This window comes from Salvelinus namaycush, chromosome 8 (genome assembly GCF_016432855.1).
Source record: "Salvelinus namaycush isolate Seneca chromosome 8, SaNama_1.0, whole genome shotgun sequence".
NCBI lineage: Eukaryota > Metazoa > Chordata > Actinopteri > Salmoniformes > Salmonidae > Salvelinus > Salvelinus namaycush.
In genome coordinates this window covers 10,568,338-10,595,075 of record NC_052314.1, presented here as the reverse complement: position 1 = coordinate 10,595,075, position 26,738 = coordinate 10,568,338, and the positions used below count along the sequence as shown (strand labels likewise).

General features: G+C 43.4%; 1 protein-coding gene across 3 annotated transcripts; it reads right to left on the bottom strand.

Moving 5' to 3' along the window:
• Positions 1–203: 203 nt before the first annotated feature.
• LOC120052380 (neural Wiskott-Aldrich syndrome protein-like) lies at positions 204–26,494 on the bottom strand. 3 transcript variants are annotated; one of them, XM_038999249.1, is made up of 11 exons: positions 25,939–26,494; positions 23,138–23,272; positions 22,920–23,006; positions 22,728–22,824; positions 21,914–21,937; positions 19,033–19,249; positions 18,635–18,677; positions 16,546–16,699; positions 14,025–14,596; positions 13,831–13,939; positions 204–1,232 (listed from the first exon to the last, which is right to left on the bottom strand). In XM_038999249.1, the coding sequence occupies exons 1-11, from the start codon at positions 26,041–26,043 to the stop codon at positions 1,174–1,176; spliced, it is 1,602 nt and encodes a 533-aa protein (XP_038855177.1). In that variant the 5' UTR covers positions 26,044–26,494; the 3' UTR covers positions 204–1,173. The 3 variants fall into 3 exon arrangements, with proteins under 3 accessions (XP_038855177.1, XP_038855175.1, XP_038855178.1); XM_038999247.1 differs by lacking the exon at positions 204–1,232 and adding an exon at positions 11,836–13,047 and having other exon boundaries at positions 25,939–26,493; XM_038999250.1 differs by lacking the exons at positions 204–1,232; positions 21,914–21,937 and adding an exon at positions 11,836–13,047 and having other exon boundaries at positions 25,939–26,493.
• Between the last annotated feature and the right edge of the window lie 244 nt (positions 26,495–26,738).

Below are 26,738 nucleotides of genomic sequence, written 5' to 3'. Positions count from 1 at the left end.
AGCGGGGTTGTATCTTGCAGGATCCTTGTACCAGGTTCCTATGATCAATCAAGATCTTACAAGATAATTTTTTTTGCACACAAACATCCATTCAGATTGTAGTTTACAGTATCTTTGATATGATTTGATATAATCAATTCTAAAATTACATTGAACATCCATTTCGAAGTTGCATAAGCCAAACCAGTTCAATAATGATAAAATACTATTTTTATTTGACATCCAGGAGAGATGAAGAGAAGATTGAGAGATAGACAGACCGATGCAGAGGGAGGAAGACGGGAGAGTGAAGGACAGACCGACAAAGAGACAGGCAGGGGGAGGATGAGGGCTTCACTGTATGGCCTTATCACCAGAGGCTTGTGGGATGGTAGTCAGGGACCTGGACATCGCCGTGGCGACCAGCAGGTTACCGTGGGCGGCCGGCTGCAAGTCCACGTCCTGGAGGTATTTAGCTTTGACGGAGATCTGGGATAAGTACTTCTTTGCCTGCGTGTGTTTGTTTCACATTCCCGAATGAACACCACTCCATAGGCCTGTCCTTAGTCAACTGGGGTATGATACTTTAGACTTTCCCATCTAGCTAGTGGTATCAAAATCCATTACATATTATAGCCTAGAATGTATTCTCCTCTCTCTGCTACTCTAATACTATCTCTATATGGTTGTTAATATCAGTGCTGTTTACTTAGTTACATCTGCTGGAGAAACGAGGCACTTCTGTATTTTAAACCCTCAAAAGAAAATCCTTCAAAATAACTGGTGTTCCTGTGTGTGCGTTTACATTGTCAATGTTCTCCACTTTGATGTGAGCAGGAGCTTCGTCCTTGACGAGCAGGGTGCAGTTCCAGGGGCTCCACTCCCACAGGCGGTCCCACCTCACCATCACCAGGTCATGCATGTTGCTCTGCGCACTGAGGGCCAACTGGCCCCCCACACTACATCTATCAGGTACCGCTGGTCCTGTAAGATACACAAAACCACAGTTACACACACACACACACGCGCACACCTGCAGCAGGTAGGTAATCTTGGCCTGCTTGTTGATCTGGGACTCAGTCGTGCGGAGCCTCCTGAGGATGGTCTTGTAGTGGGAGAAGACATTGCGGTGGCTAGCCTTGTACTCCAGCTCTGAACAGCTACTACACTGGCCCACCAGTCGAGCATTGGTCATCAGGGAAAGTAGATAGCAGGTAGATGTTTTTCCTCAGCTAGGCCGGGTCCTGGGGGACCTGAAGGAGTAGAAAGGAGGAGAGCGAGGAGGATGACGGTCAGACTCAGACACACTCAGGAGTTGTTTTCTTATACATTTTTTACATTTACTTAAAGCTGCAATACCTAACTCTTTGGGCGACCCGACCAAATTCACATAGAAATGTGAATTATAGATCCATCATTCTCATTGAAAGCAAGTTGAAGTTTTTGCGTCTTTTACTTTCGGTTTTGTACACCAGTTTTGAATAGGTGAAAATACAATATTTTTGGTTATGGAAAATATATTTCATAGTGGTTTAGATTGTACAATGATTCTCTACACTATACTTGCTTGTTTTGTCACATAAACTGAAATTAGGTGAACTATTAGAATTTTAGCAACAAGGAAATGGCAGAGCGATTTCTGCATAGTGCACCTTTTAAGTGAAGGTTAAATAATGACAAAATCCATCATAAAACACTTAAACACTATACAGTCAGATGTCACAAGTGTAGAGAGGAGTAGGCAGGAGGCAGTCGCAGGTTTAAAACTACTGAATTCTTCTCAGGAAAACAAGCAACATTTACAATGACCGACGAAGACAAAATAAAAAATTATTTATTTCACCTTTATTTTAAGTCCTGAGGAGGGTGAACGAGGTATGTTACAGATTACAGTTTCCCTCTGATTATCGTATTAATCCCTCGTTCCATGTGTCTCTCCTCAGGCCGTGGTGGCTGGTCCGCTCCAGGAATCTGAGGGGCGGGAGGTCCCTCCACCCCCTTTGGACATCGAGGGGACCCCGGCGTACATCGTTCGTTCCATCCTGGATTCGAGGCGGGGGGCCTTCAGTACCTCGTGGAGGGGTACGGTCTGGAGGAGAGGTGCTGGGTTCCGGTTGCGGATGTTTTGGACCCTGACGCAGTCCCCGAGGCCGGTGTCGGCTCGCTGCTGGAGCCGCGCGTCAAGGGGGAGGGGGTACTGTCACGACTTCCGCCGAAGTCGGCTCCTCCTTGTTCGTTCGGCGATCGACGTCACTGGCTTTCTAGCCATAGCCCTCCATTTTTCATATCCATTTGTTTTCTCTTGTCCCATACACACGTGGTTTTCATTCCCTAATCATTCTACATGTATTTAGACCTCTGTTTCCCATGTCTTTGTGTGTAATTGTTTGTTTGGTATTGTGGATTATTTGTCGGGCGGTTTACTTTTGTCATGTTCTGTGTTTTTGGCACGTTATTGTGTTTTTTGTGCTGTGTATTTTGAAACGGAATTAAAGTGCACCTGTTCACTACTCTGCTCTCCTGCGTACACACCTTTGACAGAGATTATGCATGTAATCCTTTTATTATAAAAGTAAATTATGGTGAAAATTATCTTCCCCAAACTCACGTGCTGAATATGTATACCAGTTAGGCTGTACACCCCTTGCAAAGCAGATTAATGTGCTTAATTTTAAGAAGATATTTGGCCACTTTAGTTGTGATGCAAACCTTATCAAAACATATAGGCCTATGGGCTAGGCTACATGAGGTGTGTGACTATGATTCAAAAAAGTCATTGTTTCTTGCCTTAAGCTGGGCATCATTCACAAGTGATAATATATAATTCACATGTGACAGGCAAATTATCACCCATCAGAATATTCTTGATTTAATCTTGTCTTTACATACACTAAATATGTGTGAAATTTGTTTTGATTTAGAATGGACCATTATGTACCTGTCTCGAAACAGAAAACAAATGTCATCTTTGCACTTAAATAGCGATTGGAGGAAGCTTTTCCTGTGCTTCATTTTCATGCCATCCATTTAGGCTATACTCCTGTTGTAAAGATAAGCAATGTGCTTAATATTAGGAAAGTTGAGAATTAAATTTAGTAGGCCTAGCTTATAGAAAGCTGATGGGATCCTCTTTTTAGTAGAGGCCATCACTCTGTAATCTTGCGCAATTGCATAGCCTATAGAAATGTTGGGCAACATGCGCTCTCATGAAGTGTTTGATTAGATTTCCGATTACATTTGCATGTACGTCAGAGTGATTAGAGGGGCAATAGAGTGATGAGTACCAGGCAATTAGCAAGTTTGGTAGGCTACTAATGACCATCAGCAGCATCAGAGCTTGGAGAAGCCTAATTACCGTGACTCGTGACAGCCAGTAATACAGTCACCGCAACAACCTTAATTGTGGGTTTCGATTCCCGCTGGGGCACCCCTTTACGTAAAATGTATGCAGGCATGACTAAGTGGCTTTGGATAAAAGCATCTGCTAAACGGCATACATTATGGACTGCGTATCTAATTAATCTACGGCCGTGGATATTTACTGATTTATAGACCACATGACTTGGACGTGCCCCTAATATGAGGAACTGGAACTGGTTCATGATCTCTTGTGTTGTTTCCAACAGCATCTTTCAAGTTGGCCCTGGAGGAGAAGACAATAGAGCGAGAAACATTGCTAACTCTAGCAGCTATGGCTGGTCTGGTGGACGATAAAGATGCTACTTGACCATGGAGTGTCTCCGCATGGGTTTATTTGGTCTCCCAAGTTTTCTGAGCAAAAAAATTAAAATACAATAAAATACAACTATTCCCATGTATAACAGAGAGACGTGATTGTATACAAATGTAAGCAAGGTTTGAAATTATTATGTTTAGTCTAACATATCTGTTTGGGCTTCTTCCTGTTCATTTGCGGTCTACAAATTAATTGTAATTATGTTTCAGCCCCCCGACCATCCGCTCAATAAAAAAATCGTCCCGCGGCTGAATCTAGTTGATGATCCCTGGTATAAAGTCTGTGTCCTTGGCATCACAACAAGTATCATTGTTGGAATGACTCTTAGTATATTATTCCCCTGCTATTCAACATTTGTTGTGATTTTTCCCGGTCAGCTGTTAGATTTGGGTTGTATGAAATGGCATAAGCCCTGATCACGAGAGGAGCCTGTGAGGAGCAGGTCTGTTTGAAGTCTGTCTGAAGACTGCAGCAGTCGAATGCCATGCACGAGGCGGGCAAGGTGGGCTGCTCTGATATCATGGAGCTGTTGTTGGAACATGGAGGCCAGGTCGCTGAGGCAGTTCAAGACAGAGTGACTACAATGGCCATTGCAGCAGAGTACGCCCACTCAGGTTCTTGAGATCCTTATTCATAATGGTGAAATAACAACAGCTCCATCTTGCCCTCTGATAGGCTAGATGGAACTTTCAACATGTTGCATAAACCAACCCAAACCCTTCAGACTCATATGCCCATGGGGTAAGGTGTGCTTTGGTTTTTACACCGGATAAACCTACTGGAGTGTACCCCAAAGCTCAGTTGTCCTTTCCATACAATGCTGCAAATAACCTCTTAACTGAAGGGAATTCTAAATGAGTGAAACTTTCTTGAAACACTCTTCCAAAAGTCATTAAACAGTCATTAAACAGCCTTAGTGTAAACAGTGCTATCAACAGATGACAGCCTTTGTAAACCTGTGAATTCCTCGCACTTAATGCAGTTATAAATAGCTGGATATTTTCACCCAACTCGATAAGACTAATGCCTTGGAGCATTGATGCACACGGCTTGACAGTGTGCTAAGAGACCAAACAAACTACAGCATGGATCACCATGAGGCTGTCATTTGAAAATGTGAAAATTATTAGACCAGAATAAAATTATAAAAAAGTCCATGACCCCAAAGAGTAAAGAAAGGTACTGATTCTAATTCAAATAGGGTACAATTTGCAGTGAGATAAGAGGGTTGTGAACTGTTATGAATAACTGGTAAGGTGTGTGGATCTTCCTACACACTCAATGTGACCCCCATCAAAATCGATACTGCTCACAAACAACTTAATGACTTAACTACACCAGCCAAGCTATTTCTCTCACCAACTGTCTCCCTCTACCTCTCTCGAGGTTCATTGGTCCTGAAATATTCATCTACTTATCCACTCAAATCCGTTTTACCTAATTTCTACCAGCATGTCACATGTTCAACCAGAGGAAGAAAACAACTCTAGACCACCTTTACTCAACACACAGAGACACATCAAAAGCTCTCCCTCACCCTCAATTTGGAAAATCTGACCATAATTCTATCCTCCTGATTCCTGCTTACAAGCAAAAACGAAAGCAGGACGTACCAGTGACTCGCTCAATACGGAAGTGGTCAGCTAACGTGGATGCTACACGATAGGACTGTTTTGCTAGCACAGACTGAAATATGTTCCGGGATTCATCCATGGCATTGAGGAGTATACCACCTCAGTCACCGGCTTCATCAATAAGTGCATTGATGACATTGTCCCTACAGTCACCGTACGTTCATATGCCAAACAAAAGCCATAGATTACAGGCATCATCCGCACCGAGCTAAAGGCTAGAGGTGTCACTTTTAAGGAGCGGAACACTAATATGAACGCTTATAAGAAATCACGCTATGCCCTCAGACAAACCATCAAACAGGCAAAGCGTCAATACAGGTCAAGATTGAATCCTACTACACCGGCTCTTATGCGCGTCGGTTGTGGCACGGCTTGCAAACTATTACGGACCACAAAGGGAAACCCAGCCGCGAGCTGCCCAGTGACGCGAGCCTACCAGATGGGCTAAATGCCTTTTATGCTCACTTCGAGAAAAGCAACACTGAAGCATGCATGAGAGCACCAGCTGTTCTGGACGACTGTGTGATCACGCTCTCCGTAGCCGATGTGAGGAAGACCTTTAAGCAGGTCAACATTCACAAGGCCGTGGGGCCAGCCAGATTACCAGGACCTGTACTCAGAGCATGCGCGGACCAACTGGCAAGTGTCTTCACTGACATTTTCAACCTCTCCCTGACTGAGTCTGTAATACCTACATGTTTCAAGCAGACCACCATAGTCTCTGTGCCCAAGAAAGTGAACGTAACCTGCCTAAATGACTACCACCCCGTAGCCCTCACGTCGGTTGCCATGAAGTGCTTTGAAAGGCTGGTCATGCCTCACATAAACACCATCATCCTTGAAACCCTAGACCCACTCCAATTCGCATGCCGCCCCAACAGATCCACAGATGATGCACTCTCAATCGCACGCCACACTGCCCTTTCCCACCTGGACAAAAGGAACACCTATGTGAGAATGCTGTTCATTGACTACAGATCAACGTTCAACACCATAGTGCCCACAAAGCTCATTATTAAGCTAAGGATCCTGGGACTAAATACCTCCCTCTGCAACTAGATCCTAGACTTTCTGACGGGCCACACCCAGGTGGTAGGGGTAGGCAACAACACATCTGCCACACTGATCCTCTACCCGGGGGCCGCTCAGCGGTGCGTACTTAGTCCCTTCATGTACTCCCTGTTCACCCAGGACTGCGTGGCCAAGCACGACTCCAACATTAAGTTTTCTGATGACACAACGGTAGTAGGCCTGATCACCGACAATGATGAGACAGCCTATAGGGAGGATGTCAGAGTGGTGCCAGGACAACAACCTCTCCGTCAACGTGATCAAGACAAAGGAGAAGATTGTGGACTACAGGAAAAGGAAGGCCGAATATACACCCCCATTCACATCGACAGGGCTGTACTGGAGCGGGTCGAGAGTTTAAAGTTCCTTGGTTTCCACATCACCAACAAACTATCATGGTCCAAACACACCAAGAAAGTCATAAAGTGGGCATGACAACGTGTTTCCCCCCATAGGAGACTGAAAAGATTTGGCATGGGTCAACGATCCTCAAAATGTTCTACAGCTGCACCATCGAGAGGACCCCTCTTTTGTTTTTACACTGCTGCTACTCGCTGTTTATTATCTATACATAATCACTTTACCCCTACCTACATATACCGGTACCCCATGTATATAAGCTCATTATTGTTATTTTATTGTGTTGCTTTTTTTTCTTTTTTCTTTTTTACTTTATTTAGTAAATATTTTCTTAACTGCATTATTGGTTAAGGTTTTGTAAGTAAGCATTTCACGGTAAGGTCTACACCTATTATATATTGAACCCACTTCAAATCAAATGAAATCAGATCAAATCAAATTTGATTGGTCACATACACATATTTATCAAATGTTATTGCAGGTGAAATAGCGAAATGCTTGTGTTCCTAGTTCCAACAGTGCAGTAGTATCTAACAATTCACACAAATCTAAAAGTAAAAGAATGGAATTAATAAATAAATAAATATTAGATTGAGCAATTTCAGAGTGGCATTGACTGAAATGCAGTAGAATAGAATACAGTATATACATGTGAGATGAGTAAAGCAGTATGTAAACATTATTTAAACATCATTAAAGTGACTAGTGTTCCATTATTAAAGTGGCCAGTGATTTCAAGTCTATGTATATAGGGCAGCAGCCTCTAAGGTGCAGGGATGCGTAACTGGGTGGAAGCCGGCTAGTGATGGCAATTTAACAGTCTGATGGCCTTGAGATATAAGATGTTTTTCAGGTACTCTGTCCCAGCTTTGATGCACCTGTACTGACCTCACCTTCTGGATGACAGAGGGGTGAACAGGCCGTGGCTCGGGTGGTTGATGTTCTTGATTATCTTTTTGGCCTTCCTGTGACATCGGGTGATGTAGGTGTCCTGGAGGGCAGGTAGTTTGCCCCCGGTGATGCGCTGGGCAGACCGCACCACCCTCTGGAGAGCCCTGCGGTTGCGGGCAAGTTGCTGTACCAGGCGATGATACAGCCCGAAAGGATGCTCTCAATTGTGCATCTGTAAAAGTTTTAGCGTTTTAGGGGCCAAGCCAGGTTGAAGAGGTTGAAGAGGCGCCTTCTTCCCCACACTGTCTGTGGTGGGTGTACCATTTCAGATCATCAGTGATGTGTACGCCGAGGAACATGAAGCTTTCCACCTTCTCCACTGTGGTCCTGTCGATGTGGATAGGGGCGTGCACCCTCTGCTGTTTCCTGAAGTCCGCGATCAGCGATTTTGTTTTGTTGACGTTAAGTGCGAGGTTATTTTTCTGGCACCACTCTCCCAGTGCCCGCACTTCCTCGATGTAAGCTGTCTCGTCATTGTTGGTAATCAGGCCTACTACTGTTGTGCTGTCTCCAAACTTGATTGAGTTGGAGGCGTGCGTGGCCACTCAGTCATGGGTGAACACGGAGTACAGGAGGGGGCTGAGCACGCACCCTTGTGGGACCCCTGCGTTGAGGATACATTTTGTTTGATATGTAAATATTTTTCTGTCATTTAGTGAAAAATACTATACTGGAGTTGATTGCATATAGATTAAAGGCACAATCAGTAAGATTTCCTCCTGTTCAATGGTCATTTCAATTAATGATTGATGGGCAGTGGGTTGGGGGGGGGGGGAGGATGGAGAAAAGAGCAAGTGAATTGTTCTGTTAAATGGTTTATATATCATCCCAGTTTATAATATTAATAATTTGAAAATACACAACCAGTCATCAGTTGTTATAAATCTGTTATGTCATTCCTGAGAGAAATGCAATGGTCTTTGACTCATGTCAAAGTTCATGTGCAGTGTTACCACTTCTTCTGTAACACCTGCTGCTCAGTGTCAATCCCCACTGGGCAAAAACTGGTTGAATCAATGTTGTTTCCTCGTCATTTCAACACAAAATCAAGGTGTTGACGTTGAATGAAGGTGGAAAATGGATTGGATTTGCAAAAAGTCATCAACATAAGGCAATTTCGTAAATCTAATGACATGGTGAAATGGTTTGTTGATTTAACATTGAATCCCCGTTAGTTGACAACTCAACCAAGTGTAAATCAAAACTAGACTTAGAAATGAATGACGTGCCCGGGGGGTCACTACAAAGGCACAGCAAAAATGTGCTACATACATCACAGAAATCTTAACTACAAACTGGCTGAATCTAGGCTTATGGAAGATCCAAAAGATAAGCCTTGTCCCATCTTCGCCAGGATTGAATTGACTTGCAACAAAATTAGAACACAGTGCTATCTGTAACTGAATCACCTCTAATCCTGCCTTGCTGCTTCGTGTGTATCTTGGAACTGTTCCCAATTCATTCCAGTTAATTTGGCAGCTGTTCAAAGCTAACACGTTTTTCCTCTAGTCTCAGAGAGAACCCTTATTATTGTAGTCTCATATCTTCAAAATTACAGTAAAAGTCATACATGGAGATTTTAACTGTGGAAATGGTCATTTAGACAAGATTCATAGGGCTGGGAATGGAGTTAAAGACCAACCAAGGAGTAGCGTTATAGTGTTACTATGTTATGAAAGTGACATATCAGATGAACTAGGGCTGGTAATTGCCAGGGGCCTCCCAATGCGATATTATCACTATATGTATTGCGATTCGATACTGTGAATTTATAATTTAATTTAATTTATTCGATGTTCCAAACATATTGCTCACCATATTTCTGCTGCAGAAAGACGAGAGCCAGGAGAAAACTTTTTTTCAGTCGTGGAAATAAAAGACCTGAAAACAAAGTCTCCCCATTTAAAAAGAAGATGGAGAACAAGCTATGATTGAAAAATACTGGAGTTTTGTGCAGGTACAGCCAACTAGCACAAAACTAATATCACGATTGTCAGAACGATTGTCAAAAATAGTAACCCAATATGTAACTGTATCGATTTTTTGACCCAATCACTAAGGTGCACCACAGGGTGAATGGAACTAATGCATAGAATATAATATTTTCACTGTACAACTTCACTCAAGCGAAGTAATGCAGTTTAGTGAAGTCATCTACAAAAGGAACAACTATTGTCATCCTGTCAATCATTGGGATCTACTCAATCCGCATCGTGGAAGTTCAGCTTTACAGCGTGATTTAAATTTAAAGGCAATGTTCCCGGTTTAGCGGAGACTGCATTCACGGTAAACGTTGCATATGTTGGCTCAATCTGAAGTTACCTTTCAGTTTCTATCGCAAAATCTGTAACGCTTCAGCCTTACAGACTGAATAGGGTCCATAATGGAGTCATCTACAATAGGGAGAACAACTATTGCCATCCTCTCAATCAAAACATTGACTTCAGTCCTATATTTACCTTGTATGTTGCAGGCTAAAATCGTGGTTACATAAAGTTACCTACAAATTAAGTACCTAAAATGATCCATTGTTATCCTCTTAAATCTTTAAAACACATACTAGGTAAATACAAGTTGAAATAGGGCTCAATTTAATATGTAAAAAAAGGAACACTTGACAAGGTCTCTGTAAATATTAACATTTATTTAAGTATACAATTTAGTATTTCCATTGCTTTTTCCAACCTATTTTGAAGGTTTGATGTCAGTATTACGATTTCTTAATGCAGCAATCACCTCAGTGGAGGATGGTATAAATTGAGACAGGCAATACGGTTCAAACAGCATCCATTTGGCTACTTCTGTATATACTGTAAAATTTAGTTTCACAGGCATCATTATCAGCAATATCACCATGAAAGCATTTAGGATAGTGAAACCAAAGCCTTGTAGATGCTTCGTGCAAATGCCAATTTTGGTTCCTTATTAGCTTTTGTATGGAGGCATTTATAGATTCATCCCATAAAAGTTCAAGAAAAACTGGAAGATGTTTCTAGATCTGCTGAATATGAACACTGACCTAATAGCTAGTAACATAAAAAATATTCTAATTTCAGCAGGGAGGAGAGAATAATATTTATTGTAACAGATACAGTGAGAAAAGAAACAAAACAAAACCTAAAATGATTCCTATGAGTCTATTTTTGTATAAGTTATACTTTTTTGTAGTGATAATTTCCCCTCTGAAAGTTAATACAGGACACCTCTGTAAACCCATAATGAGCAGAACATTTCCGTAGTGTCAATCATAAATGGATTCTAATAAAAGCTACTTTAAGAGCTTCCATGATCCTCTCCGGTCCTCTGTAGCTCATTTGGTAGAGCACGGCTCTTGCAACGCCAGAATAGTGGGTTTGATTCCCAGGACAGCCATATGTAAAAAATTTACGCACTTGTGACTAAATCACTTTGGATAAAAGCGTCTGCTAAATAGCATATATTATATATTCCATTATTAAATGACTGGCAGGCAGCATACAGATGTAGATCTTACATTTGATCATCCTGTTGCTGGAGAACTTTTCCGCAATGTAGGACATTTTTAACTTGTAGTGTATTTGAGGTTTAAAAAGGCTTCTCAAGTTTCTAATTTCCAGACTTGATTTTCCCTCATGAAAAATGTCCATTCATTATAATCTACATAATAATTCACAGTTCCGGCCTCCCGAGTGGCGCATTGGTCTAAGGCTGTACCACTAGAGATTCTGGGTGCGAGGCCAGGCTCTGTCGCAGTCGGCTGCGACCGGAAGGCCCATGGGGCGGCGCACAATTGACCCAGCATCGTCCGGATTAGGGAGGGTTCGGCTGGTAGGGATATCCTTGTCTCATCGCGCACTAGCGACTCCTGTGGCGGGCCGGGCGCAGTGCACGCTGACACTGTCGCCAGGTGTACGGTGTTTCCTATGACACATTGGTGTGGCTGGCTTCCGGGTTGGATGGGCATTGTGTCAAGAAGCAGTGCGGCTTGGTTGGGTTGTGTTTCGGAGGACGCATGGCTCTCGACCTTCACCTCTCCCGAGGCCGTACGGGAGTTGCAGCGATGAGACAAGACTGTAACTACTAACAATTGGATACCACGAAATTGGGGAGAAAAAAGGGGTGAAAAATACAACAAAAACATTTATAATAATTCACATTTCCTGTTGCTGCAGGATTATTTTCCTGCTGTAGCAAACTGGCTCAAATTAAGATCCTACATCTGTATACTGATCCTGCCCATCGTAAGCTTTGTTTTCCCCATCACTTTAGCACATTGTTGGAACACAACTATGACATTGCACTGTTACTCTTATAGTAAATTCAATTTTGAAATTGTGCCAAGATATAACAGCTTTGAACGTACAAGCATTGAACACATTTACACGAGTCAATTTGGGCTTACAATTCTAATAAGTGGACTCCATATGAAAAAATAACTGTGCTAAACTAGGATCTCATTAAGAAAATCGAAGGTACAGAAAAGTAGAGTAAGAAAATAGTGTTATCTTGCATTAACAACAATAACGACAACAATGACCTCTTTCGTTTGTTACGTGTGTATGTATATATATCTCTATCTCCCTTTCTTTACGGACAGGGGAACAGAACACACCAAACAAATATATCCTAACTAGAATTGCACACTGTTAATCCATCAGATACCGTACTACTTGAACCTGCTGTCTTTAGGCTGTCATAACCATGACATAGCAGCAGTGTGTTATTCCATAGGGCTCAGTGTTCAGAACGTTGCAGATAGAAATATAATGTTAGCTGATACTGTAAGTGAATAAGAACTATTCTTGAGGACCGAGAATCATATCTATTCTACACAATACGTTTCTATCTCTGGATGTTCCGTGACATTGCACCCTCCTAAACAGACACCAGGTGTCATTGGTGATTTATAACACCTTGTATTAGCTTACGACAAGCAATCTCGCAGCGTCACATGCAGTGGTGGTCAGCCTGAGCAAGTCAGCGTATTACCATGAACAGTTGTGACAGCTTATAATATTTGTATATCATGCTTTTAACGGTGATGTGAGCATTCTATGACAGAGTCGCAGGAAAGTGTTACCAGAGATACTCTACAGAGGGTATGTGACAACACTTTACAGATTAAATGAACAAGGTATTGCACAGGTTAATAAAAGCAAAAAGGCAACAATAAATAGAGCAAAATCATAGAACATTCTCAATTTTAGTCAGTTTTTGGAAGATTTTAGGATCAGTTTAGTGTCAGTTGTGTTGGGGAGGAGGACGAGAAACTTTACTAGTCATCCCATTCATCGTCATCTTCGAAATCCCCTTCATCATCATCATCCTCATCTTCATCTAGGAAATGTCAAAGCAGACTTGTTAACAAAATATAAAGAGATCTACATCTTTTATTATTAAGGGCAACTGGTAATAACACAATCCAGATGAATTCTCAAAGAACACAAGTACTTCAATTCAGCATCTTGACTTGCAGCTGCTCACCAATGGCTGCATGGCACAAGACTGTATTCGCCCTCTGAGCTAAAGTCGAGGCATTAGCTCAGGGAGTCAACGTAAGGCTTCAGGTCTCAGGCAAGGTTATTCATCAAGCAAGTGCTGTTAACCGAATCACTTCCATCACACAGTCGGCTGTGTTGCCTTGGACTTTTCTGCTCTAACTCACTGTGAATATTCGTCATTGCTGTATATTTAAGCAATAATACCTGAGGAGGTGTGGTATTTCGCCAATATACCACGGCTTAGCGCTGTTCTTATGCACGTCACAAGCGGAGTGCCTGGATACAGCCCTTAGCCATGGTATATTGGCCATACACCATAAACCCCTGAGGTGCCTTATTGCTAATTAGGACAGTAAAAAGAATTGTGTCATACTCGTGGTATACGGTCTGATATACCACAGCTTTCAGCCAAATCAGCATTCAGGGTTCGAACCACTCGGTTTATAATTCATGAATTTGTACTCTGTATAGTGTTTTATTTTGAGTGGTATTGTGCGTTGTCCTGTTCACTGTTGCAATGCCTCCTGGCCAGGTTGTTAATGTAAATGAGAACTGGTTCTCAATTGACTCATCTGGATAAATAAAGGTGAAATAAATAAACCTGCCAGTTGGAACCTACCTGAGGAGTGGATGGCTTTGCTCCTCTTCTGCATGACTTCCATAAGTGCCCCCACGATGCCTGCCGAGGGGGCCGGGGTAGGGGAGCCCGATTCTGGGCCGTCTGGTACCTGAGACACGCAAACACAGTTAATCACACACACAAACAAACATGGAAATACACTCAAACACAGACAGGCAGACAGTGGCACTTACGTTTTTTAGCTGGATGCCCTGCCGTATCTGGTCGAGCAGCGCATCGCGCCCTACGGTGGTGGCTGGTGGCTTGGAGGCCGGTGGCTCCACCTTCTTCAGCTGGGTGCCCCCACGGATCTGCTCTAGCAAGGCCGACTTACCCCCCGAGCCCGGGGGTGAGTGGGGCGACTCCACACCACCGTCCAGCTCTGGAGGGGGCGGGGGTCCAGGTGGGGGTGGTGGTGGAGGAGGTGGAGGAGGGGCTCCCCCGCCACTGGAGGGTGGTGCTGCTGGTGGGGGAGGTGGCGGTGGGGCCTGGGGGGCGTGTGAGGGTGGAGGCGGTGGCTGGTAGTGATGGTGGCCGTGGCCCCCTCTGTTGGGGGGCGGGGGAGGAGGGGGGGCTCCTAGGGCACCAGGCCTGGAGGGGGGAGGGGGGGGGGGGGCAGAGGTGGGGGCCCGAGAGGGTGGAGGTGGTGGCGGGGCACCCCGGCCACCTCGCGATGGGGGTGGTGGTGGTGGGGGAGGAGCTGGGCCCGAGCTGTGGGGTGGGGGAGGAGGAGGTGGGCCACCCCGAGAGGGAGGAGGTGGTGGGGCTTGGTAGGACAAAAAAAGATGGAAAAGGAGAGAGAGAAAGATGGAAAAGGAGAGAGAGAGAAAGAGAGAGAGAGAGAGATCAGTTTGACAGTCACAATATCCCATTCAGCAGGGGTTTGAATTACTGGGGAGAACGAGAGTTCTGAATGATCCCATTACAAAATCAGGGCTCTCTCACTTCATAAGCACTGAAAATAACTTGTGCATGCATCCCCAAAAATGTTGTTCCCAATTATAGGTTATCCCCCAAGAGTTAATGCGCAATTCAAACCCTGTCATCCAGATACTCTGTTAAAAATCACTCCACAGCCAACCCCCCACGACAGCACAGCAACTTGGCAACCATTGAGCTCAGAAATTCACTTCTGGCAACATTTTAGCCTTTCGATTCTGTTCATTTTAAATTCAGACAAACCAAACAGCAGTCAGCTTTATCCAGTTGTGCAGGTCAAAGTTCACACAGTCAACACCTGAGGCAGAAACACACCAACCACCACTATGGAAGCACACCGATAGTTACCCACCACACCACCTGGGCGGCCCTGGGAAAAGACCACATGAATAAGCCCCGTCTGGCATTCAACATCTCATTACCAGTGGAGTACATTCTCACCATTGACTTCATTAACTTCAGAGTTACAAGGAAGATCATCACATTTACAGTGGGTGGAATCCTTGATACTTGAGATCAATGATTGATATATTTACACTAGATGACTGATAGGGGGCACTGTGTTGAAGCCACCGTGCCTCCATCTTCACACTCCCCACAATTGTAAAAATTATTGGAAGCTACCTACCGCATTTTTTTTTTAACGTTGCTGCTTCCGCGTTACTTCCCTACTGTAGAGCACAGGTGGCAAACTTGCCAGAGTAAATTAATTGAGAGTCAATTTATAGCGAATAAAAGTCAAGTAAACAAGTATAAAATGTATAAGTGTAATTTTTTACTTATTTCATTCAAGTTCGCTAACATTATCTAGACCTACTAGTAGGCTAGTTCTGTTGTGATAATAACGTTAGTTGTGTTGTGTCAGAGTTGAGGCCCGGGCCATCCAACAAAGCCAAAAACTATAAAACGTTGGTGAGCATCCACACTAGAAGAAAGTGTATCCTTCTCCAGGCCTACACCTGTCAATCAACTGTTCAACGCATCCTACTGTACGCCACTATTAACAGGGTGGTAACAAGACCATTCATGAGGTCTCCAACCCACAGATACTGGTTCAGACCATTCAGTGCTTTCAGGGTGTGTTCATTGTCATAGTGACAACTGAAAATAATACTTCAATGTAAATGTAGGCCTAATGAAAAATAATATAGTAATGCATATTTAAATGTAGCCTGTGCATCTCTTAAACATACAACATGTCATTGCCTCATTGCTAATTAACAAAAGTTATGTAACACCCAATTCCCCCGTGTGAAAAAGTAATTTCCCCCTTACACACAATAACTGGTTGTGCCACCTTTATATGCAATGACTGCAACCAAATGCTTCTTGTAGTTGTTGATCACTCTCTCACATCACTGTGGAGGAATTTTGGCACATTGTCGCATGCAGAACTGCTTTAACTCAGGTGGATAGCATTGCATGTATTAATGTCTACATTACTTTGTGCCACATTTATTCTATTACAGACACCATAATGCATACTTTTAAATTATATGTGACAAACAAAAAATATATATACTTTAAGGAAAATATTTGTAAGATTACTAATGTTACTGTCCACACTACAAAAACAAAATACATGTAATTTTATCCTTGAAACATTTAATTGAAATACTGTAGAATTATTCATTCAAATGGAGGACTGCTCCTAATGCAGAGTGCCAATATGGCCGACTGGCTTTTCAATGGCCAATACATAGCATCAGATCTCCAGGGTTTATATACATCATTGCTTGAGATACAAGGAACTGAGGATGATTCCAGTGAACTCACCTTGCCTACGGAGCTCGTTCTTGACGGCCTCCACCCCTCCTTTCTTTTCGATGAAGTCATAGATGACCTTGGAGGTCTCCTTGTCCTTCAGCTGGGCCTCTGAGATGCCACACATGTCAAACAGGTTCTTTAGCTCCGGGTCCAGGTTATTCAACTGGGGCAGAGAAATAGAGATAGTGAAAGACCGGGTCAGGACAATTCAAAACCAACATATTTGTTTCTCTTGGCATTTTATCCTGAGCGGATGGAATCTGTAATGTTTTGAAAATGGCAAAAAATTATGCTCTACATACAACCATGGCCTGCCAAACACAAAAATGCAATGCCAATTCCATTTAAGTAATAAAACGTAAAATAGCTCCGACAATAATCAAATTATTTTGTCAATCTAAGTGCCATTCTGCCATCTTCTGGATGAACACGGGTATTGCACCAGATTGTGCACACAACAACACAAGGCCTTTAACTGACTACTTTTTGTTTGTTCAATCATAATTGGGTAATAGTGATCTCTGCAGCTAGTCTTCTTTGCTTCGGCAAGAAAGAGTGTGCGTGATACTTCTGTATGCATGATTAGTCAAGTAAATAGACATGCAATTAAGCCCAAGGGAATGGAGTTCAATCAGTCATGCTCATTACTGTCATTAAAACAGACTGTATTCTGTCCATTAAACTCTCTGGTCCACTTGGTTCTTAGTGACATGCATCACTGACTGCAGATTCAGACTGTGTTTTAGATGTCTTCCTCTGTCTCCCTTCTGCTGACTTTCCAGTGTTTTCATGGAAATGCCCCTTCTTATCTCAAAGAACTGCTCACCCTCCATAACCCCACCCGCACCCTCAGGACAAGCGATAGCCTGCTCCTCCACGCCCCCAGGACTAAGCTCAGCTCCTTGGGGGAATCGGGCTTTTTGCTTGACCGCCTCCAGCCTCTGGAATTCCCTCCCAGACCACCTGAAGTCACCACAGACTCTGGAATGCCCTCCCAGACCACCTGAAGTCACCACAGACTCTGGAATGCCCTCCCAGACCACCTGAAGTCACCACAGACTCTGGAATGCCCTCCCAGACCACCTGAAGTCACCACAGACTCTGGAATGCCCTCCCAGACCACCTGAAGTCACCACAGACTCTGGAATGCCCTCCCAGACCACCTGAAGTCACCACAGACTCTGGGCTCCTTTAAAAAACAGGGCTAAAGACCATTCTCTTTAGGAAGGCTTTCTGTTCATAGATGTGTTCCTTGGTGTCAGCTGTCCCTTGTGGTGTCAGCTGGGTTCTTTGGTGTCAGTTGTCCCTTGTGGTGTCAGCTGGGTTCTTTGGTGTCAGTTGTCCCTTCTAGTGTCAGCTGGGTTCTTTGGTGTCAGTTGTCCCTTCTAGTGTCAGCTGGGTTCTTTGGTGTCAGTTGGGTTCTGTGTGTCAGTTGTCCGTTGTAGTGTCAGCTGGGTTCTGTGTGTCAGTTGTCCGTTGTAGTGTCAGCTGGGTTCTGTGTGTCAGTTGTCCGTTGTAGTGTCAGCTGGGTTCTGTGTGTCAGTTGTCCGTTGTAGTGTCCGCTGGGTTCTGTGTGTCAGTTGTCCGTTGTAGTGTCCGCTGGGTTCTGTGTGTCAGTTGTCCGTTGTAGTGTCCGCTGGGTTCTGTGTCAGTTGTCCTGTCTAGTTGTGTCCATTTTTCTTTCTATTTGGTTTTTCTATTTTATGCACTTCGGGATTATTCTGTCAAATGAAAAGCGCTTTACAAATGTAATAAAGCATTATTATTATAATTATTATTTAGCCTGGTCCTAGACCTGTACTGTATGTGCTTAAGCCAACTTCTCTGACAGTTGTTTGAATAGCATGACAATGATAGACATAACAATAACTCATCTGGCTAATATTGGCAAAACCACTTAACATTTTTGAAGCTTCCCAAAACAGTGACAACAGATTTTCTGGAATATTCGGGGTTGCAAGAGGGGCTTGTATGACAGCATTGACTGTATGATAAGTATGCGCTGTATCCAACAGAGGCCATTGTGTGGGTCAATCATGGGTCGGCCACACAGGTCACCATTGTGTGCCCATGAAGGGTGTGTGTGTGTGGTACTCACATCGAAGCCTGTGTTTGGGTCCCAGCCCACATGGCCGACGTGCCTGAAGAGAGACAGACACACAGGACAGACAGGGATGAGCACATACATACACGTGTACCCACACGCAAGCCGGTTCACGCGTGCAGCTGCGCATTACACATGCAGCAACAAACACGTCCAAGCACAAACCCTCATGTAAACCCACTGGCTTGTGCACGCACACATGCACGGGTGCAGTTCTGAATGCACACAAACACAATTGAGCCATTGAAGAGGTTCACAAGACACAATGAAGCACACCCTCAAACGTGAGTGACGAGCTCAATACGTTACACAACAACTTCACAGAACATAACATACATACAGGAAAACTCCTGCTGCGCTACATCTCTCAGACAGAAGGGTGGTCCACTCACTGGAAGTTGCTGGGGGTGCCTATGTCAGCCTTGGTGAGCTTCTTCCTCTTGCCCTTGACTTTCTTCTCCTTCTTGCTGAAGCTGCTGTGCAGCATGTTGTTGACGTGGTGTGGCTGAGGCTGCTGCTGGTGGTGTTGATGATGGTGGGAGTTGTGGAAGCGCACATTGTTGATCTCCGGGTTCTTGATGTCCACTGTGGCCATAGGGAGAGCTGGGCCTTTAGTAGGAGGGAGAGAAGGAGGAAAGGGAGAAACTGTTAGAACTAGAAGCTCAGAACCAGTGCTGGGAAGCTCAGAACCAGTGCTGGGAAGCTCAGAACCAGTGCTGGGAAGCTCAGAACCAGTGCTGGGAAGCTCTCACAAAATGAGTGGGAGCCAATCCAAAAGGTCATTCTTTCATTTCTTAGCATACCCAACAAGTTGTAATACAGACAGGTCCAATTATACAGCCCTTTTAAATTATTCATAAGAGACCCGAGGGTAACATTAATTTGCATACTTGACTGGCCGTAAAAAGCTTACTGTATAACTTGGTCTGTTTTGTGACTATGGTAGTCTCTAAAACCCATCAACAGTTCAGGCCAGGTCAATCTCACAGCTGACAATGCAGGACCACACACAATTAAACACCAGTCTTTTGATGTATTTAGAACTATTTCAAGTTAGTGTAAAGACAACTAACATAGGGCACTAACTGTCCTCTACACACATGCCAGGACCTTTGTGAATATCTAGAACCCTAACACCAGCGTGTCACAGGGCTCCAAAAAACAGTCAGCATACATTCCATTTAAATTCTAATTCAGATTAGCGAAAGATTTTACATTTATGCCAAAAAATAATTACATCATTATGTCAATCATGTGCATTCATTTCTTTATTCACTAGAATTGAAATTGGATCTGCATGACAACAACCCTACCGTTAAACACCTCTCTCAGCCAGCTCTTAGTCCTCAGTTCTTTTAGCACCACACACTCTTTCTCTTCCTCAAAAGGACAACAGCATATAAAACCCATCCACAAGCAGCACTGGACACCCAAGCAGACCCAACCACTCTTCCAACTTCAACTCACTGTCCCATGACTCTGATAAAGACAGACTTGATAAAGAGGTTGGTGCAATACATCCTTGTTCCATCCAGATGATACAGCGTTGGGAAGACCAATGGACTCATTTGATGGATTTTTTATTTAACTGACGAGCGAGACTCTCGAGGCTCTCAAACTACCTGTGGCTGCACCAGTGAATAGCACAGCAGTCTTTCACAGATTAAAGAACTGAAAGACTAAAGAAACGTTGACAGAATCAATCTGGTTGAAAACCAGTGTTTGTCCTCCCGGTGTGTGTGTGTTTGTTGTAACTTATGTGACATCAGTTAGGTCAAACCCAGAGTCACACAAAGACAGTTTTGGTCAACTTCTGAGCTGGGAGCCATGTTGCTGCCTTGGACAATTCAATTCATACATTCATGATGAACATCTAGCGCTTGGTTTAAAATTCAGCTAATTTCTTGGACAGTTATTGGTCAATATTACCCAGGAGGCACCAACATGGCTGCTATGGATTATGTCTAGGAACTTGATAATAACGCCTTCTGATTGAAACTGCAACGGCCAACTGTAACGGAGCTAGGTCTGTTAACTAGTCTTGCATGATGAATAACCTTGGCTGATACCTAGGTTAGGCTTCAGATCAGTGGGCTAACACAGTCTTCTGGAATGCAGAAACCCTCAATACATGGCTGTGGTCAAACCTCCCCAGTACAGGTATTTGAGCGCACTCCTTGAGTCCATGTTAATCTCCACAAAATGCAGTTGGATCTGACATAATCAGTAATCCACAGCTAATCCCAACCAAATCCCTGGATTCCCTAGAAATGTTAGAAGTCTCAGCTATCGACGAGGACATGCAAGCATGACTTTGAAAGCTCCCTTGCCTTGAGACACGTTTACCCTCATCTTTCCACTTCATTGGGAGCTTTCAAAGGAGAACTTGCAAAGAATCCATGCAGTGGTACCATTCAGATGTAGCTGTTTGGCTGTACGTAAATCAATGATTGACAGACCAAGCTAAAGGTTGTCCTCCTGTCCATTTTAGGCTTCAGAAATCTCATAAATGTAATCATTCAATATCAATAAATATTAAAGTGCTTCCTTTCCCAAAGCACACACTGCCAACATGACAGTGAATTATGACAAGGAAAAGAAAATGAACATATTGAAGGAGGAGAGGGAAGCAAAAAAGGAAATAACTCCCAAAGCAAAGAGCGAATCTAGGGCAAATATGTCCCCTTGTTAGTTTCACACTCAATAATGGGACTGACATATCCCAAACAATATCCTTCCACCATGGAGAATAGTCCTTCTACAGGATCCCTACATTTGGGTCCATTTGCATTCAAATACCAAATTCTATGCAATAGACTGTGATTAGTAAATGAAATTTAAGGTGTACAAGTATCTGTGAGAAGGCTGATTTAAAGAGAGAGAGTTGGCAGTTGGACACGCACTGAGAGACCCATATGGTTTACACATGGCACACAGAGGGCCCCATGCTGCACAGATTAACCCTAAAGCCCAATGGTAGGGCTAAACATTACAATGTCAACAAAGTCATACTCGGAGTGAGTGCATGTGCACTCATACGAATTTGATTTAGCCTATTTCTTTACAATAACTAACCCGTCTTATCATGCCATATCGCAAAGGGGTGTGTGTGTGTACATGCATACTACTGTACATTCGATTTTGCGTGACGGATTATAGGAGACTTTTGCTTTGGTAACGTAAAATAACAAAGGATTGTGTCCCACTACAACATGTTGAAGATCAACATTTGGACTATAAAAATCGGTACAATTCAAAGAATGGACAACATACCATTTGCAGGGTCACGTCTTTTCTCTGCAAAACAAAACGGGCACAATTATAATTTCTCAGCCAATTCAGATGGCAAAAGCCACAGCTATCAGAGCGATAGAGAGTGTATATGGAAGTGTGAAAGGAGAAGCAAAGTGTTTGGAAAGCATTCAGAGTTAGTTTATGAGAGTCAGATGGACAGACTGAAATAGGATGGAAGTCTGGAAAGGTAGCCACTGCAGGCTGGAGAGAATGACAGTTCTCTGACCAGTCAGATCCTGGCCGGCGGATAAATTCCAGAACAGATGCAAACACAAGAAGAAAAATGTAGTGGAAAAAAGGTAGAGAATTAAACTAGCTGTCCCTAACATACCATTACAGTAGCCCCTTTCCCAGCCCCACGTCTTTGGAAACTCACTCCTCACAGCAAGAGCAGCACACGTCAAAGGCTGGCAAGCAGAGAGGAACAGAGAGAGATGGATGGAAGCCAGAAAGGAACACCATCACAGCTTTTAACACGGAGACCCTCTGCTGTTTTGACTAGACAGACATACCACTGACTTTCCAACAGCAACCAGCAAAAAAATTGACGCAAGGCTCAACTCCAAACCCATTCCTAGACCCTTGCTGGCCCCAAATGAACCCCTCGAGGAGTTACAAGATGCATCTAAGGCAAAATGATGGGATGATTTGGGATTGGGCCCTGTGGGGTTGTTAGTAGTAGAGCAGTGAGATAAATTTGAGCTTTCTTCACTCCCTGTCCAGAGGGTCAAAGGCTGAGGTGATGAGAAAGCAGAAGGCGTGTAGACTGAGCCTGCGGGGCCACTGTAGTTACCCGTTTTACGTTGCCGTCTGCCGAGTAGGTCTTTCAGTGCGGCTCTAAATCGCTTGGCCTCTTCCTCGCTAGCGAAGTTCAGGCCTACCTGGCAGTTCTGGAGATAGAGAGAGGAAAGAGAGATCAGTCATTTTTTTAAAGACACTGTCTATGTTGGGTTCACGAGCTTTCAAGCGGAGATAGTATACTTACATCTCCTGAAAACGAAATGAAATAGGACCTCGAGCTGTTGATTGAGAAGTTATTGTAGAGCTCCTGTTCAAACATGGTTTTCCCTTCCTGACAAGAGAGAAATAACAGTCACTGAAATTCCTATATTGGCAGCACAGAGAGGGATTTCCTCAGGAAAGGTATTAAGCTAGTGAGGCTAGGCTAACTTCAACCATCCTCCTTCTAATGCACTCACTCACCTTGATGTCAAAGACCCTGATGAAGTAGGACCTCAGAGGGTTATCCTTGATCAGACAGGCCACTCCGCAGCACCTCTTCACCCAGGACGAGCTCCTGTCTGCCCCATACACCTGGACCACCGCTGTGCACAGGGTCTGAGGACATCATCACAATGGGAGTGTGTGAGCGGTACTTACAGCAAAGTAAAACACCCTATAGTGACACAATGTTAATAAAATGTGATTCAAAAGTGCAGTGTTGGATTGCACATTACTTTTTTTCTACACGAAACTGACTGACTATATTCTACAACGTGTTACATGGGCCCCGTTGTTAACAAGCCGTACTAGTGGAATGCCTCTAGGGGCCAATAAGTAAGTTATGACAGTATAGAGGTAGAGGAACACATCCACGAACAAGAAACACTGATTAGATGCCCCGGTAGCATATAGTACAAGGTTTGCAAATCAGACAGCCTAAGCAGACCTGATAGAGAATGATAGACATAGCCAGTAGCCACACAAACCAAAGCTTGGTTTTCTGTCACCATGGACACAGAGAGCGACCTATGCCAATCACCAAGGAGACCACAAGGAAGAGGAAATACCACTCCGGCTAGCTTCCTCTTCCTTGTCTATGATTTATTATTTCAGGTATGAGAGAGAGAAAACGAGGAAGCACTTCTCACCCCATACTCACACCTCATAACACAGGAAAGGTCACTGGCCAGACCATAGGTTAAGTCTAAATGTTCCCAAATCCCATGGTAGGAAAAAGGTTAAGGGAATAGAAAGAACACACATCGAGCTATGGCTGTCTTACTAGACACTCAGCTTTGACTTTGGCATATGGTGTTGCTCCTAATATAACGTTATTTATCTGGACAGGGTACTGTAGACTATTGTAGTCTTTCCACTGGCTTGTCATTTGACATTTTTGTTCATTTAATGCAGCTTCTCAAGAATAGACTGATTTGACTTTCACAAATACCTTATTATCCTTCAGCATTGGGAAAAGATGTATGTTCTGACCTAACCCATTCCAGAAGCTAACTTCCTTTAGCGCCTATTGATGATAGTATCTTCTGGCCAGATGAATTTTGTTAAGAGCCCTGAAGATCTTTCTGAAAGTTAAAACGCTTAAGGTACCATTTTGGAAAGGAATATACACTGAACAAAAACATAAATGCAACATGTAAAGTGAACCCCAGAAATGTTCCATGCAAAAAGCTTATTTCTCTCAAATGTTGTGCATAAATTTGTTTATATCCCTGTTAGTGAGAATTTATCCTATGCTAAGAATCCATCCACCTGACAGGTGTGACATATCAAGAAGCTGATCAAACATGATCATTACACAGGTGCACCTTGTGCTGGGGGTCAATAAAAGGCCATTTTAAAATGTGCAATTTTGTCACACAACACAATGCCACAGATGTCTCAAGTATTGAGGGCGCTTGCAATTGGCATGCTGACTGCAGAAATGTCCACCAGAGCTGTTGCCAGAGCATTAAGCTGCCCGTTTCCCTTTTGGGATCGTCTGCGGGGAGGTGCTGAAGAGTATTTCTGTCTGTAATAAAGCCCTTTATGGAAAAAAACTAATTCTGATTGGCTGTGTCTGGCTGCCAAGTGGGTGGGCCTATGCCCTCCCAGGCCCACCCATGGCTGCACCACTGCCCAGTCATTTGAAATCCATAGATTAGGGCCTAATGAATATATTTAAATTGACTGATTTCCTTATATGAACTGTATCGCAGTAAAATATCTGAAATTGTTGCGTTTATATTTTTGTTCAGTATATTTTTCATATCAGCAAGGGATTTAAAAAAAATGTCAAATGACTACACAACGTTATAAGGTTAGGGTTCCCAACCGGACATATTTCCATGTTACAGAGCTTGTTTACGGAAAACAGATGGAAGACAGAGAAATACCTTTGCTAATTAGCTATGTGCATATCTGAACAACTGTGTGTAAACGAAAGATGGACACCACAAACGTGTTTTCACTGAAAAATACTGTCAGCTGAAACTGTTAAAACAGAGTATATTTTGCATTTGTTTTGATATGATATGAAAGTAGAGGGCTTTATGTTTCTAGAACCGTAACGCAATTGGGAATAGATTCTCGTTTAGATGGAGTTGGTTGTTTTGGCTGCCAGAGCCAATTCACCTCTAAACAGAACAGGGTCCTTGGACTATAAGGATTAACGTTAGGCTCTTTTAGTCCATTATTGGGATAGTTCTGACCATATTCCCTATTGTGCAAACACACAGGCTAATGTCTTCCCTCGGGAAGTTGCAATGGCTGTCAAACTAAAACAAAATAGTGAAGTGCAAAAATTCCAGACTGCAGTGCGTCAGTAGGCAGCACTTAATACATTAGCAGCAGTGCAGTCAATTTATAAACACACAGAGTCGCGTGCAACATTAGGCCAACATTGTATCGGCTAATGTTTATTAATAATGGGGTATGCACTGAATTATAATAGTGGCGTTTGCATTTGTTTTCAGGCCGGGGTAAACTAATACGCCAGGGGCAAATGTTCACATTTCCAAGCCAATTTATTGACAACAAATCCCTTTGACAGGCAAACATCTCTGCTTTCCCATACTCTTCCCTGCATCGTTTCAGCAAAGCCATGGAAAAAGCTGCTGAGCTGTTATGCGTCTTATCGGCCTGCAGCCAGGCTATTGCCTAACATAAGCCTACATAACAGTACACTAACATTTTGCAAATAGCCTTACACATTATTTTCGCAAAGTTACAGGTAGATAAATTGCACTTGGGAGCTTAGTGTGGTCGTAAACAAGACAACTTACAATGCATTTCCTGCCCAGGTAGTTGAAGAGGCATTCGTTCTCTTGCGGGGTGAGGAGTATGGAGCCAATATTTCCAACACGGCGTTGCGGAGGATGGTTATTCATGTTCCCAAATAATTTCCAGATAAACAAAGTTTACTGTTTTACTCTTGAATATTACATACAATTCGTGCAGCCTTTGGTCGCCATGGCCTGCAACTGCATCGTCTTATTACGTTGTTTCTAAGGTAGCTAGAGGCCTGAGAAATGAAATATTTTGGGATCCCGGTTGTTGAATAACGTCACCATGCCCCAGGGTCCTCGAAGAATCCGTGGGAACCCATCTTGCAGAGGGCAAAATCTAAACTTTCATTCGTAACTCCAGCTGCAACATCGATAACGTTACATCCATCCAACATGGCACGGTAGGCAGTGTGAAGGAACAACCATTCCAATGAAGAGAGGGGGTGGAGAAACCAAAAAAATCATATACAAATTAAAGAGTAAGGCCCCCTCTTCCGAAATAAATTAATTTGCATAAAAAAATATATATCTGTATGTCGTCTGTAAATGTTCTGGTGTTACAATATAATGAGGATCCCAAAATATCACGAAGGATGGAATGGTCTAGCCCTGTTTCCCAGTGGATTTTGCAAAAGGAATGCGTTACGCTGTAAGGGGGTGCGCGCAGAGCTGGGCGGAGACTGGGGCGCGTTCAGTAGGACGCAACGTTTTGGAACGTTCAGATAGAAATCATATGTAGCGCAAACATGCTTCTCTGACATGTAGAATAAGGAATCACATCGGGTCTATTCATGGTT